Raw genomic sequence first — 15017 nt, forward strand, 5'->3', positions numbered from 1 at the left:
AGATGCCCCAGAATTCCATTCCACCGGATCCAGAACACATTTCCTGGTTATGTTCATTTCCCACAAGGAGAACTTGAGACCCAGAAAATATGGTTTACCCGAAAGCCTCAACTGTGGACGCCACATATACCTGCTTCTCTGGGAAAGTCTGTCCTATGTGTAGGCAAGGCCATTCCCGGTTTGCCCAGAAACGCAATAGCCAACTGACACGGGGCACAAGAAAGACACGGGGCAGGGCCGGCTCCTCCCGCCTCTCATAAGGTTCTGTGAAAACTGACCAGCACTTTCTACTTCAAATGTAGATCTTTTCCATTTATAATATTTTTGGTCGTTGCATATACTACTTCTGTGTAAAAAGCCATCTTATTATTTTTGGATCTGAACTGGGGACCAGGATGAAAATGTGTGTCATAAATATATATGTAGTTCATTCTGTGTATAGTTTTCAAGCCAAGAAACATATGGGTTTTCTCATATGATTTAAGTGATAATTCTTTTTGAACCGGTGATTTTTGCCAAATTCAAGATGATGCTTATCAAATGGCAGTGATGAACTCATCATTATGGGAGAAGAAAGCAAGAGCCAAGTGCGGAGTTAGCATGTCGGGAGTTAGCACGTCTGGAGTTAGTGTGTCAGAGTTAGCATGTCGGGAATTAGCGTGTCAGAGTTAGCATGTCGGGAATTAGCATGTAGGAGTTAGCATGTCAGGAGATAGCATGTTGGGAGTTAGCATGTCGGGAATTAGCGTGTCAGAGTTAGCATGTCGGGAATTAGCATGTAGGAGTTAGCATGTCAGGAGATAGCATGTTGGGAGTTAGCATGTTGGGAGTTAGCACGTCGGAGTTAGCATGTTGGGAGTTAGCACGTCAGGAGTTAGCGTATTGGGAGCTAGGGTGTCGGGAGTTAGCACGCTGGGCTGGAACAGAGCAAGTCTCTATAGATACTTTATGTATTATTATTATGGGGCAGGCATGTGCATATATCATGATGTGCCTGTGGAACTCGAGAGGACAGCTTGTGAGAGCCAGTTCTCTCCTCCCACCGTGGGACCTGGGGATGACAGCAGATGCAGCACTCGCTGAGGCAATCCCTCTGGGCCTGGACAAACTTTCTGAATGTCTTAAATGCTTCAATAATACTGTATACATTCAAAATGAAATTGAAAATGGTTACTTATGTGTTTGTTATATAGATATAGCATAATTTACTCTGCTCAAACTCTGTCTCCCTATTATTGGATGTTTCTAATTTTCAGCCATTAAATAATGTCATAGGGACATTTTCAATTATCAAGTTTTGCCTTGGGATGCATTTGTCATAATTGAATTATTGAATCAGAGACTATGACAGTAATGACCATGTATTCCAAATCACCTTTATCAAAGATATATACATTATCTTTGTCTGTGTTTTGTTTTTTTGGGACAGGATCTCACTATGTAGCCCCGACTGGCCTGGAACTTGCTATGTAGATCAGCTAACCTCAAATTTGAGACATCGCTCTCTCCTGTTCTCCTACAGCTCTGGGCTACTTTACCCGGCTGACACTTTTTTCTACCTTATCTCTCAATGATGGCATCTGCTTGTAATTTTGGAGGTTTTGCTAGTCAAGCATTTGTGTGTAATGGTTGCTTCCAATCACCAGGGAGACTGACCATTCTGCCATAGCCTTTTGTATTGAAGATTTGGGCATTTCCTAACATGTCAGTACTTGTTTGTAGGATCCATGAAGTGGGGTCTTCTTTGCATGGGGGAAGGGACCACTCACTGAAACCTAGCAATGCATGTGGACCTCTTGTCTCCTTACAGTGCTGCCAAGCTCCTGGACAAGGGCCCCTTCTCAGTCAGTAACCAGAACCCTCTGCTCCCTTCGCCAGCCAGCCTCCAGCTGGCCCAGCTGCAGGCCCAGCTCACCCTCCACCGGCTGAAGCTGGCACAGACAGCTGTCACCAACAACACAGCAGCAGCCACGGTCCTGAATCAAGTTCTCTCCAAAGTGGCCATGTCGCAGCCTCTCTTCAACCAGCTGAGGCATCCGTCTGTGCTCAGCACCCCACACGGACCTACTGGGGTTTCCCAGCATGCTGCTACCATACCTAGTACCAGATTTCCATCCAGTACAGTTGCCTTCTCACCCCCTAGTCAGGCACGAGGCCCGGGACCTTCCGTGAACCTCCCTAGTCAGCCCCCCAATGCTGTGGTGGTGCACCCCTTCAGTGGGGTGATGCCTCAGACCACTGCCCAACCGGCAGTCATCCTGGGCATTGGAAAGGCTGGGACAACCCCAGCTACGGCGGGGTTCTATGAGTACGGCAAAGCCAATCCTAGCCAGGCCTACGGTTCTGAAACGGAGGGCCAGACTGCCTTCTTGCCAGCCTCGGCCTCGGCCCCAGCATCAGGTAGTGTGGCCTATGAAGGGCACTACAGCCACGCAGGGCAGGACGGCCAAGCTGCCTTCTCTAAAGACTTCTATGGACCCAATGCCCACGGGTCACACGCAGCATGCGGGTTTCCGGCTGAACAGGCTGGGGGCGTGAAAGGGGAGGTTGGTGGGCTGTTGCAAGGTGCGAACAGTCAATGGGAGAGCCCCCCTGGATTCTCTGGCCCAAACAAGCCTGATATTGCAGCAGGACCCAACATGTGGCCTCCGCCTGCCAGCCAGCCCTATGAGCTCTATGATCCCGAGGAACCTACCTCAGACAGGACCCCTCCTGCCTTTGGAGTTCGGCTTAACAACAGCAAGCAGGGGTTCAGCTGTTCCCGGCGGAGGGCCAAGGAGGAGCAGACGGTGCTGTCCGTAAGGCCTCTGCAGGCTCAGGAGCTGAATGACTTCCACGGCGTGGCTCCGCTTCACCTGCCACACATCTGCAGCATCTGTGACAAGAAGGTGTTTGACTTGAAGGTGAGGCACCCGAGGAAGGCTGGGCCCCAAGGGTTGACTCTGGGGCACCTGACTTGGTCAGGTCCTCAGGGTCCTTTATTAAAGCCATAGGTTGTAGACCCCAAAGGAATTTCAGAATTAAATCAGGGTCCTTTCAATGCTTTAAGGCAGGTAGGAGATTTCTTCCCCTACATAGATGAAAAGCAGAGATCTCCTGCTCCCTTTGAAGGCTTTTCCTCTCTGTCCATTCTAGAAGATACAGACCCTTCAACATAGACGCTGTACTGAGTTTGAAAGAGGGTTAAGGGTAAAAGATCAGTTCTCAGGTTGGAAGCAGATAAACCATTAAGGAAGACTGCCAACTGTATCGTATGGAGGGGGAGATTTCCGAGGCTGCCCCCCCCCACCCAGTGGTGAAATGCTTTGCACTGCTGTGAACAAGAACCCACACAGTAGAATGTTTACTCCAAGGTGGACTGATAATGCAACAAAATATTTCAAAATAATAAAATGTATGTAACAGCTGACATACATTAAACTCTTTCCATGTGCTGGTGGTAACCATGTGAGGTAGACACCGGGGTTTGGATTTTGTTCTTGCCTTACTGTGTTGAGACTGGGTCTCACTGGGCTCTGGCTGATCCTGGGCCCATTCTATAGCTGAGGCTAGCCTCTGCCTTCCTGAAGACTGGGGTTATAAGCATAGGCCTCCATGCCCCAAGAAGGTACTCTTTTCACAGATCAGAAATTTTAGGCCCAGACATAGAGAGTGATGGAGTAGGGATTTCATTGTGGCTGTGGCCTCCCTGAGTCAGTGTTGCACCAGCCCGCTCCCAGCCTGTCCCAGAGCGTAATACAGTTCCTATTCTGTGGGAATCACCGCTGCTCAGGTCGTGTCACCCAGATATGTCTCTGGGACTTGAGGGAGATGCACTTCCCCACGTCCAGTGTGGACGCAGTGATGGCAGTGACCCCAGCAGGCGCTGGAGGTCATGGTCTCACAGGGCCTCTCCTGAGGCTTTAGAAGTCACTATACCATAGACCAGAGAGAAGCGGGTGGCGTTTCTCTGCGGAGAGGAGACGAGGGAATCTGACTTCAAGTCTGGGTGGTCATCCAAGATGGATACAGGGAATGCAGATGAGGGTTGACCAAAGGGACTGAGAGTTGTATTGCAGCAACTGGGGTGGGAGGCAGAGGAGAGAAAGGGAGATGAGGTGTCTTTGTTCCAGCCTCTGGGTACCCAGCGCTCCCTGCATGCCTGATAGTAACAATCCTTGTCCTCTGCCCCCACCCCCACCCCTGCCTCTCTGGTCTTCTCATCTAGGACTGGGAACTGCATGTGAAAGGGAGGCTGCACGCCCAGAAATGCCTGCTCTTCTCTGAAAGGTGAGCGCACTCCAGACGGTTCGGTTCCGTGCCTGGGCTCACCAAGTGTTCACTAAGCCGGGCACAGGGAAACTGCAGAGAACCCAGCAGGGGAAGAAAGCCCCATCCTCCGGGAACAGCCACTTAATGCAAGCACAGAAGCTCCGACTGCTGGTGTGACTGCCAAGCAGAAGGCAATGCTGGAGGGATGGGAAGCGTGTGCCTGTCACTGCCTCTTGGGCACTTTGTATTGCAAATGGAACAACTTGGGGAGACCTCTCTGAGGCTGCCTCCTGGGGGTGGCTATGGTATGAGGGAAGCTCACTCCTACCCGACAGAACAGGATTGACAGAACAGGATTTGGAGGTTTGAAGGCTTGCCACTCTTGTGGACCTGGGGAATAAATATCAAGTCTGACCAGCACAGAAAGACAGGAGAAAGAGGCAGGCAGGGCCAAGTCCCAGGTCCTGGTCCCTGGGCTGGTGTAAAGACGTGGATTTTTTTGTTTGTTTGATTTTGTTTTTGTTTTCCTGTGAGTGTGATTGGAGCTGGTAGGGGCTTGAAGGAGGGAGCGATACACACAGGACCCTCAGAACAAAATGCTGGCTGCCATGCTGAGCATAGATCCCAGGGTGAAGGCCTACCGTAGAGGTCAGTGAGGAGGATGAAGAACAGACAACGGCAAGGCCTCCCATTGTTCACAATCGCTAAAAAGTGAAAGCAGCTGGGGGCCCATTGAACAGGAACCGACCAACCAGTGTGGCCTCTCCACACAATGCAGTGCCACTGAAGTCTCTAAAAGGGAGGAAATTCTGACACACATAATTTTGATTTGTAAATTCCACTCCTTTGAGGTATTTTGGAAGCTGAACAGTCTGGGGTTGGTGGGAACGGAGAGTGGGTGTTTCCCAGGCACAGTTTCAGTTTTATAAGGTGAAGGGTTCTGTGACTGTATTTAGCGCCCTTAAACATGGGCAAAACGGTACGGTACGTTTCGTGTTTTGGTACCTTACTACGGTTAAAAGAATTTTTACGAAGGCCCCCCTTTTCTTTGTTGTGGTATAGCTCATCACAGTCTTACAACCAAGCAGCAGTTAGCGCATTCACAATGGTGCTGGTCTTGCTAACATCCACCTATCCCTCCCCACCAAAGCCCCTGGGGACCAATCTGTTCTGCTTATGGGTTTGCTTCTCAAGGACATTTCATGTAAATGCACCCCTATAGCCTGACTCTTTAAACGTACCGTATCTTAGGAGGCTCATCTACATCATATCACACAAGCAATATTTGCTTTCTTACATACCAAAAACCACATTTCTGTGTTCTCCATGGTGATGAAGGCTGTGAGCAGCCACACATGAATTTTTATTTATTTCATATTTTTATTTTATTTACACCTGAGTATTTTTTCTTTATAAGGCCTCCCATGGGGAGTCAACAAAGTCTGGCATATCAAGTTGAGGTAGGACCAAGCCCCTCCCCCCACATCTAAGCCAATCAAGGTATCTCTCCATAGGGAATGGGCTCCAAAAAGCCAGTTCATGCACTGGGGATAAATCCTGGTTCCACTGCCAGTGGCCCCACAGACTGCCCAAGCCACAGAACTGTCACCCACATCCAGAGGGCCTAGTTTGGTCCCATGGAGGTTCCCTAGGTCTCAGTCCAGAGTCAGTGAGCTTCCACTAGCTCAGGTCAGCTGTCTCGTCTTGACCCCTTTGTTCATATGATCCCTCCTCCCTCTCGCTTAGCTGTGGATCTGTCCATCTGTTTCCATCAGTTAGTGGGTGAAGGTTCTGTGATGATAATTAGGGTGTTGTCATTTGACTACAGGGCAAGTCCAGGCCCCCTCTCCACTGCTGCTTAGAGTCTTAGCTGGGGTCATCCTATGGATTCCTGGGAATTTCCTTGGTGTCAGTTTTCTTCCCAGCCCCATAATGGCTCCCTCTATCAAGATCTCTCTTTCTTTGCTTTCCCCCTCTGTTCCTCCCTCAATTTGACCATCCTATTCCCTTATGTTGTCCCCCCAGTCCCCTTCATCCCCCCACCCCTCTCCACCCTCCCTTTACTCAGGAGATCTTATCTTTTTCCCCTTCCCAGGGGCATCCATGTATGACTCTCTTAGGGCCCTCCTTCCAGGCTACACCTGAGTATTTATTGTATCTTTTTTTCAATTTTGGGGTATTTTATACATCAGAGCAGAATTTGGGGTCATATACTCGATTTTGTTTAACTTCTTGAAGAAACTGATTGTCTGACTCTCCTCTAGTGCTGGCCTCCGGTGTATTCTTGCATCAGCAGAGGGGACACTGTGCTCCTCCCCAAACAGCACAGCTGCTTATAACCCCACTGGAAATGAGGGTAAGTGGAAGGGGCCTTCGGATGGCAGCTTGCAGCAGAGTTAACAGTCCTCAGGTTTATATTCCACCATTGAGATCCAGGACTTCCGAATATGAGTTTCCTGTGTGTGCACAGACAGGACTTCCTGGATATGAGCTTCCTGTGTGTGCACAGACAGGACTTCCTGGATATGAGCTTCCTGTTCGTGTGTAGATACTCCAACCCCAAGCATTGACAATATTCTCTGGAATATTTCAGGCCCTCCTCTGGGCCAGCTACAGCAGGCCCAGAGGTGTAATCTTGCCAAACACTAATAAGCATAGCAAGAGAAAAATTTCAGTTTTCTCTTACCACCTGCGAAGTGTGTGTGTGTGTGTGTGTGTGTGTGTGTGTGTGTGTGTATGTGTGTGAGGCAGGGCCTCTCATTGGTGCCTCTGCCTGCCCCACACTGGAATTACAGGCAAGTTCTACCTAGCATGTCTGCAGTTTTATGTGGGGTCTAGTGATGGAACTCAGGTCCTCAGGCCGGCAAGGCAGACACCGACCAGTCATGCGGTCTCCCCAGTGATGAATTCCGAAGGTTAAGTTTGTGACTTTCTTTTTAACCTGGTGTCATTTATCATTCAGATTATGCCTCAAATCTTGGAACACCGTACGCAGCCATTCCAAGGGCCTTTGCTCAGTCAAACCCCACCTTTCCTTCGGCTTCCTCGGGGACAAATGTGAGTATAAAAGCTTTTCCTCTGTTTACCTCATCATCCCCATAGTGTTCACATCAACTGCCATGTCTAGCCCAAGAGATTTGAGTTGGGATGCAGCTGGGTCTTTGTGTCCCTAGACAGAGGCCAGGAGGGGTTTCAGCCACCCTGCTGGTATTGAAACACAGAAAACGTTCTTTTGCTGCTGCTTGTTTATGGAGACAGGTCTTACTGGGTAGCCCTGTCTGGTCTGGTGCTCACCCTATAGTCCAAGCTGGCTGCAAACACATGGCCCTCCTGCCTGAGCATCCCAAATGCTGGAATTGCAGCCATGAGCCACAGGATCGAGCTTTCTTGCCATATCTTCCAAAAATCAAAGATACTTACTAGCTAGCATTTCGTAATTTTTTAGGGGGAAAGTCACATGCTTTTATGTTTTAAAAATTCTCAAAAAATGTATTGCTGGGCATGGTGGTGCGCACCTTTAGTCCTAGCACTTGGTAGCCTGAAGTAGGCCTGTCTCTATGAGTTCAAAGTCAACCTCATCTACACAGTGAGCTCCAAGCCAGCCAAGGTTACATAGTGAGACCCTGTCTTAGCATACCCCTGGATTATTTATGTGTGTGTCTGTGTCAGTGCAAGGCCCACAGAGGCCAGAAGAAGGCATCAGGTCTAGGCCTGAAGTGGCAGGCAGTTGTGAGCCGCCTGATGCCAGTGCTAGGAATCAAACTCAGCTCCTCTGGAAGAACCTGAAGTGCTCTTAACCACTGAGCCACCTCTCTAGCCTTAAAATCATTTTTAATATTTTATTGTTGTGGATCCCTTTGGCTGAGAGTGTGATTCTAAAATTTAAGCCTGAGATTGGAAGTGACAAGTGGCTCCAGGTTCCTGGCTCCAAAGGGGACTTCATTAGTGCTCTCTTGTGCTGGTTTGTGTATTTGTGTGTGTATGTGTGTGTGTGTAAGTGTGTGTGTGTGGTATATGAGGGTGTGTGGTATGTGTGAGTATGTGAGTGTGTATGGTGTGTACATGTATATATATATATGTGGTATATGGGTGTGTGTGAGTATATGTGTGTGGCATATGGTGTGTGTGTGTGTGTGTGTTGTATATGGGTGTGTGTGTGTGAGTATGTGTGTGTGGCATATGGGGTGTGTGTGTGTGTGTGTGTGTAAGTGTGTGTGTGTGGTATATGAGGGTGTGTGTGTGTGTGTATGTGAGTGTGTATGGTGTGTACATGTATATATATATATATGTGGTATATGGGTGTGTGTGTGAGTATATGTGTGTGGCATATGGTGTGTGTGTGTGTGTGTGTATGTGTGAGTATGTGAGTGTGTATGGTGTGTACATGTATATATATATATATATGTGGTATATGGGTGTGTGTGTGAGTATATGTGTGTGGCATATGGTGTGTGTGTGTGTGTGTGTGTGTGTGTATGTGTGAGTATGTGAGTGTGTATGGTGTGTACATGTATATATATATGTGGCATATGGGTGTGTGTGAGTATATGTGTGTGAGCATATGGGGTGTGTGTGTGTGTGTGTGTGTGTGTGTGAGAGCATATGTGGTGTAGCCTGTGAGACTCAGAGCCAGTCCCCAGTCTCCACTTCCCGTTTCGATTGTGGAGTTCTGGGATGTAGATGCAGCCTGCCACATCCAGCTTTTGGTGTGGGTTCCCAGGATCAAACTCGGGTTGTCATCATAGCATTTTTCTAGCGGGGACATCTCCCCGACACGACTATGACCTTGGTTGTTTGACCTTGGTTTTGTTTGCGGTCTCTGTGACGTGCACTTTTGTCCTTCAAACCCTAAGGCGTGTCTTCCTTTGGCCCCAGTTTAGCCCCCTCTTTCTCTCTTTGGCTTCTGATGTTTATCTGTTATTGACTTTCTGCATGCTATCAAAACCTGCTGATAAACAAAGGCACATGGCCAAGCTCTCCCACAAAGCTCTCCCACAGGGCGTCTGGTGAGTGTTTGAGCCACTGCCTCTGCTTTTCTTTTCTTTTTTCTTTTTTTGTTTTTTCAAGACAGGGTTTCTCTGTGGCTTTGGAGCCTGTCCTGGAACTAGCTCTGTAGACCAGGCTGGTCTCGAACTCACAAAGATCCGCCTGCCTCTGGAGTGCTGGGATTAAAGGCGTGCGCCACCATCGCTGTGCTGAGAGCAGCTGTGGCCTCCTCCTCTCTTCTCACAGCTCTGTTGGGAAGGTCTCCTTGTGCTGTCCCCTCCACATGTTGGCATATCTGTATAAAGCATCAGAAAAGCAAGCTGTGTGGTGCAGCTTCTGGGTCAGGAGTGAGTGACAGGCATGGCCAAACACGAAGAACGGGTTTCTATTTATCCACAGTGTTGAGTAGAAGTTCTTTAGGGGAGAGTTCTTGTCTGCAAGTTCATGCTTGAGTCAGAATGGATTTGGTGGTTTCTGTCATTCATTTTCACCTCTGAGCCATGTATGGATCCAGGTAGCTTTGGGTCAGTCCCAGGAGAGAACATACAGGGCTTTAATTAGGTCTGTCCCTTGCCTTAAAATCAAGTCACAGCTTATGTGATCTGATCCTCTGATCCTTGCTGCTCACTGTCCCCAAGGAGTATGGGCCATCAAGGTACCTTTGTGCCATATGTGGGGCTCAAGAGGATGACCATGACCAAGCTGGGGGAGGTAAACTGAGGTCAGAGCTTGCACACTCACTCCCTCTTGAGGCTTGGGCACAAGATAAAGAACTGGTATCATTTATCACTTAGAAGAGGCTGCGAGAGCTATGGGCAGGGCAGTTCTGAGTTTGTCCCAGTTTTCGTTCTCACTCTCCCGTGCTGACCTATGAGCCTATGGCCTTGGAGTCAAGAGACCTAGATTCAGGTCTCAGTTCTGGAGCTGACAGCCGTGGGGCCACAGGTAGGCCATTTTACTTCTCTGTAACTTCATTTGTTAAACAGGGGCAGCAACTCTCCAAATGATGACTTTGAAGGGTAGGGAAAATTGCTAGGTTTTCACATGGCTTGCAACTTATTCGTCTTATGCCTTCCATCTTGGCACATCACACACAGCCTTCTAGTTCAGTGCCAGAGGCTGAGAGTGAGGCTTGGGATGGGCCCCAGAGTGCCCCTCACATACATGGATGATGTATGTATGCAGCAGAGCTTGGTACGTGGTCCTGTAAAGAGCCAGCAATGGCTGTTACTGGGCAATGCGTGCTTCTTCCCACGGGAGCTACCTAGAATGGTTTGAAAACCGCTTCGTGCTAGCTGTGACTCTGCCCACTCCCGTGTCAATGTTCGGCTTGCACGGGGCCACCAGATTGTCACATCTGCTCCTCTTTGGATGATTTGAGGTTCCCGTGGAGCCCTTTAAATCGTGAACATGCCAGGCAAACATAAAACACGTGACAATGTGCATTGGTAATGGTTCTGACCTTCTGTGCTAATCCAAAAAGATCTCTGAGGACTCCTCCTCCTAACTGGCTGGAGGTGGGGAGATCTTAAAACATCATGCTCTCTACCCAGGCAGCTAGGAGGAGATGGAGACGCCGGATGCCATAAACTACAGCTCACATTTCTATTGTGCTTAATGTGTTCTCAGCCTTCTGCTCTGTGTTAGTTCATTTCGTCCTCCAGACAGTTCTATAGGTGGGTACTATTACTACTTCATTGGACAGCTGAGGAACTGGGGCCAAGAAAGACTTGGTACCTTTCCTGAGGTTACGGTGTTGGAAGACGGAGGTGGTTTAAGGTTCAAGGATTCTTGGATCTGGGAGACCCACTTCTCACCACAGAGCAACACACACCTGCTTCCAGGTTCTTAGGGGGTTCCTTTTTGCAGTGATTCTTCTTGGTGAATTTCTTTTCCTTCTCCCTACACCTCACCCCACAAGCTCTCCAGGAGGAGGAGAAGCTGAAGCAAATTTAGGGGTTCAGGGGCTTTCCCAGCCTTGGGCAGCCATGAAACAGCGTAAAGACTCTAGTAACATGAGGCATCCGGGTTCTCCTGCGCTGCAGCAGCAACTCCCAGGATGAGCGTGGGGCTGGAGAGCTTCCTGTAGCTCCCAACCGGAGGGGAGGAGCCTCATTTGCGGAGCTTTATCACTATAAGTTTTTATGATGTCTTGCTGGTCACATTACCCTCCCCAGGGATATCTGGGGGATCGAGGACTCCCGCCAGTGCCTACATTCCCAGTACACAATCATTCACTGGAGTCCTGTCAAATGCTGGTGGCCTGTTAACTCATTCTGCCAAGTGGAATCAAAGGAAGGCATATCTCTCTTTTGGGAAATCTGAAATGCAAAAACGCAGACAGCAGAAAACAAGCTGAGGAGCTGAGCTGCCACTGGAAACTCTTCAGCAGCTCTGTGAAGACTCAGGGCAGCCCTGCGGGGAGCAGTCATCAACTGCTGGCCACTACTTACAGACACCTCCAAAGACAACGAAACTCACTGAGGGTGGCGAGACTCTGCCAGGCTCCAGCATGAGCTCGGGAGCTTCTTTTGTGTAGCATACATTTTTCTTTACAAAATATATGCTTATTGGGAAAATTCAAAGTGACAGCCCATCTCAGTGATGGCTACGATGCGTTCGTCTCTGCAATCTTGTCTTCTGCTTATACTAGGGCCCTTTCTGTATGAGTCCATTTACAGAGTCTTTCCAGGAACATATTCTGTTGAGCTAAATCAAACATAACCAAGACTCTGTCACAGTGGGACCACTATTGCTTGAGGGACAACAAAAACCCATTGCTACTCTGAAAGCTCTGTTTTTATGTGGGAAACAAAGCAGCACAGGGCCGATGGACTGGGGGTGCGGAACATATCCGAACTGCCACAAAAACCCAAAACTCCCTCAGAAACCTGCTGCTGCTGCAAACTGGCCATAGCTGGGCTGAATCTAAGCTCACCCATCTCTGTGCAAGGCAGATTCTTTCCTCTCTATATTTATTTTAATAGAGACAGGACCTTGGAGTGACAGATGTCTGCCTTGTTAGTGGCGTGCAATTTGTCGAGCGTCCCCAGCCCCTCTCCCTCTATTCAGGGTCCCCAGACACAGGTGTCACCTTTCACTTAGGCTGAGCTACTTGTCAGAGCCATGGCTTCTCCTTGGCTGTCTGAGTCGTCATAAACAGAGTGGTCAGGTTTCCAGAGGGCCATCCAGACTCCTCAGGCTGTAAATAGGTCTCTTGCACCCGCTAAAGGCATATTTTGTCTGCGTGCAGCTGTAGTATCATGTGAGTATGCGCAGGCCCCTCCACATTTAGTGGTGGTGTCACAGATGGCCCTCTGGGGTTTGGGATGGCACACATCATTTTAATTTTCCTTTCTCACCAATATCCTGTGTTCCAGGCAGTCACAAATAAGGAAATCGAGGCCCAGGAGAGCAGGATGTTTGTAGAAGGCTCCAGGCTCCAGGCATAGGTTGTCCCTCAGATTGCTGGCCGTTTCTAGAACATGTATCTGTTGTGCCAGGCCTTCTGAGTCTGCGGCTCAGAGCACGGCTTTTCCAATGTCTTTGTGCGTGAGGATCAGCGTGGCCCACACTAACTGTCCCCTTCCTGTTTCTGCTCTAGCTCTGTCATTGCTTCTGTTCCTTTAGCCCAAACCACCAGCTGCATTTTCAAAGACTGATACCAAGGAGATAGGGGACTTGGGTGGGTTTTATTTTCTGGGTTTTAACATTTTCTTTTAATAAATATTTATTGTTTTTCCTTTTGTGACAAAAGTAATACACCATGATGTAGAAATAATTTTACCACTAACATATTCATGACTTTGCAGAGAAAGCAGGAGGCATGCTTCATTTAATAAATTTAACAAGTTTAATAAGTAAAGGTACTTAAAAATCAGATCACAGGACACAGTTTATTGTACCATATTTTTTATGTAAAAAACTAAATTTAGTTTTTGAATTTTCTATATGTATGGGTGTTTTTGCTGCATGCACGACTGTGCACTGCATACATGCCTAGTGCTCATGAAACTATCAGGGTGTTAGATCCCATGGAACTGGAGTAGCAGAAAGTTGTGAGCTGCCATGCAGATGCTGGGAATCAAACTGGATTCTCTGCAAGTGACCAGTGCTCTTAACCACCGAGCAATTTCTCCAGCCTTGTCTTATCTTCCTTTTGAGACAGGGTCTGACTTTGTAGCCCTGGCTGTCCTGGAACTCACTATATAGATCAGGCTGGCCTTGAACTCACAGAGATCCGCCTGCCTCTGTCTTCTGAGTGCTGGGATTAAAGGTGTGCGCCATCATGCCCTGCTAGGGCTGCCTTTTTATGTATTTTGTGACTCTAAAGTTTATGGGGATAAAGTTACTCAGAATGGGAACAACCTAATAGCCATAGACAAATCCTTGACCCCAATAAAAGTGATTTTATTCCACGGCAAAGCTAGCATGCTTGCTAAACTGCTTGAGAGCATCCATGGGAGCAGCATCCGTGTCTACTCCAAGTTAATTCAAGAGACACAGCTGTGGAAGCCACACCCGTCTCTACCTGCACGTCCTGTTCAGAGCCACCATGGTGAGGTCCTTTGTCTTTCTTTATGTGCTTCTAGCACACAACCAGCAGAGGCCCCGAGACTCTGCCATATGAAATGAGGTCACCCAGAGATATCCAGCTGGAGCCCAGAAATAGTTTGCTGAAGGTGGAATCTACAATCTGTAGCTGCAGGAAATACTGCTCGAAACCTCTCTGATCCACGGGTCCCCTGCCCTGAGCCATATCCTTATTATAATTCTGAGGTATTTGAACATGTTGAACCTCTTTGAACTCACACACAGAGCCTGTTTCTACCTGCACTGAAAGGCACTGTGAGGCCTCAGAACCTTCAGCCACATGACGGTTTGCTCTTTTCGCATTTCCACCCAGCTGTAAAAGATTTGTGGGTGAACTGAGAAGTCTGGGATCCAGCTGTAGAACCATCAGAGGAAGCATCGGGCAGAAGAGTAGCCCAGCGTATTAGAATACACAGCCTGAGCTACTGATCCTACCCGGGGCCAACCGAGGTCAGTGCCTCTCCTAGCTGGTGAAGGATGGTTGTCCTTTCAGCTTGGTAATTAGGGCTTTGGTTACAGCCCTGACGCCTTAGCTCTTTTGGAGGTCTGACCTTGGACTGGAAAATCTCAAGTGCACTGTCACGTGTGTGTCTCCTGGATCCCAGCAGCAGAGCCGGGTGGTGGGTGTGAACTGAGCCCATCAGCACCTCACAGCCAAAAGGCAGGCTGGTGAGAGCCAAGCATTTCCTTAAAATCCATCTGTTTCTATCCCAGAGCTCCTCTTGAAAAAATATATATACTTTTAAATATATTTCCAAGTGACGCATAAGGCATAAGGGGCTCCCGTAGGACTCTTGCCAGTGTTCACGTCTCCCTTCTCCCCTGCGATTAACTTCACCTTCCTTTCCTGTGTTTCACCATCTGTCTGTCTGTCTGTCTGTCTGTAAGCCAGGCATTTTCTTCCCTGAATCATCATTTTAGAGTAGCTTGCAAACACTGTTCATCTTAATTTCCTGAGAATTTCGCTATTCTCTCACTTCATTCCAGCAATACTCTCTCCCACACCAAGGTCATCATAGCCCCACCCCCTCCATAGCAGGAGCGGGGAAGGAGACCAGCATTTGTTCAGGAGCCTGTTGGAGGCTAGACACTACAGCAGAGCACTTGACTAACGGCGCGGCATTTCCTCTTCTCAAGCAGCCTTTGGAATCGATTTTGTTCTCCTGGATTTACAGACAGGCAAACCC

At 48.5% G+C, this 15017-nt stretch overlaps 1 protein-coding gene across 4 annotated transcripts in view; it reads left to right on the forward strand.

Annotated features, from left to right (window-relative positions):
- Positions 1-15017, forward strand: part of Rbm20 (RNA binding motif protein 20) — a 183179-nt gene that overhangs the window by 123497 nt on the left and 44665 nt on the right. For all 4 annotated transcript variants that reach the window (XM_075974388.1, XM_075974385.1, XM_075974387.1 and 1 more), the window contains exons 2-5: positions 1811-2903; positions 4208-4269; positions 6516-6607; positions 7214-7308. In XM_075974388.1, coding sequence (XP_075830503.1) covers positions 1811-2903; positions 4208-4269; positions 6516-6607; positions 7214-7308 — 1342 coding nt within the window. The remainder of the gene's footprint in view (positions 1-1810; positions 2904-4207; positions 4270-6515; positions 6608-7213; positions 7309-15017) is intronic.

The sequence above is a fragment of the Microtus pennsylvanicus genome, chromosome 5 (assembly GCF_037038515.1).
Source record: "Microtus pennsylvanicus isolate mMicPen1 chromosome 5, mMicPen1.hap1, whole genome shotgun sequence".
Lineage (NCBI taxonomy): Eukaryota > Metazoa > Chordata > Mammalia > Rodentia > Cricetidae > Microtus > Microtus pennsylvanicus.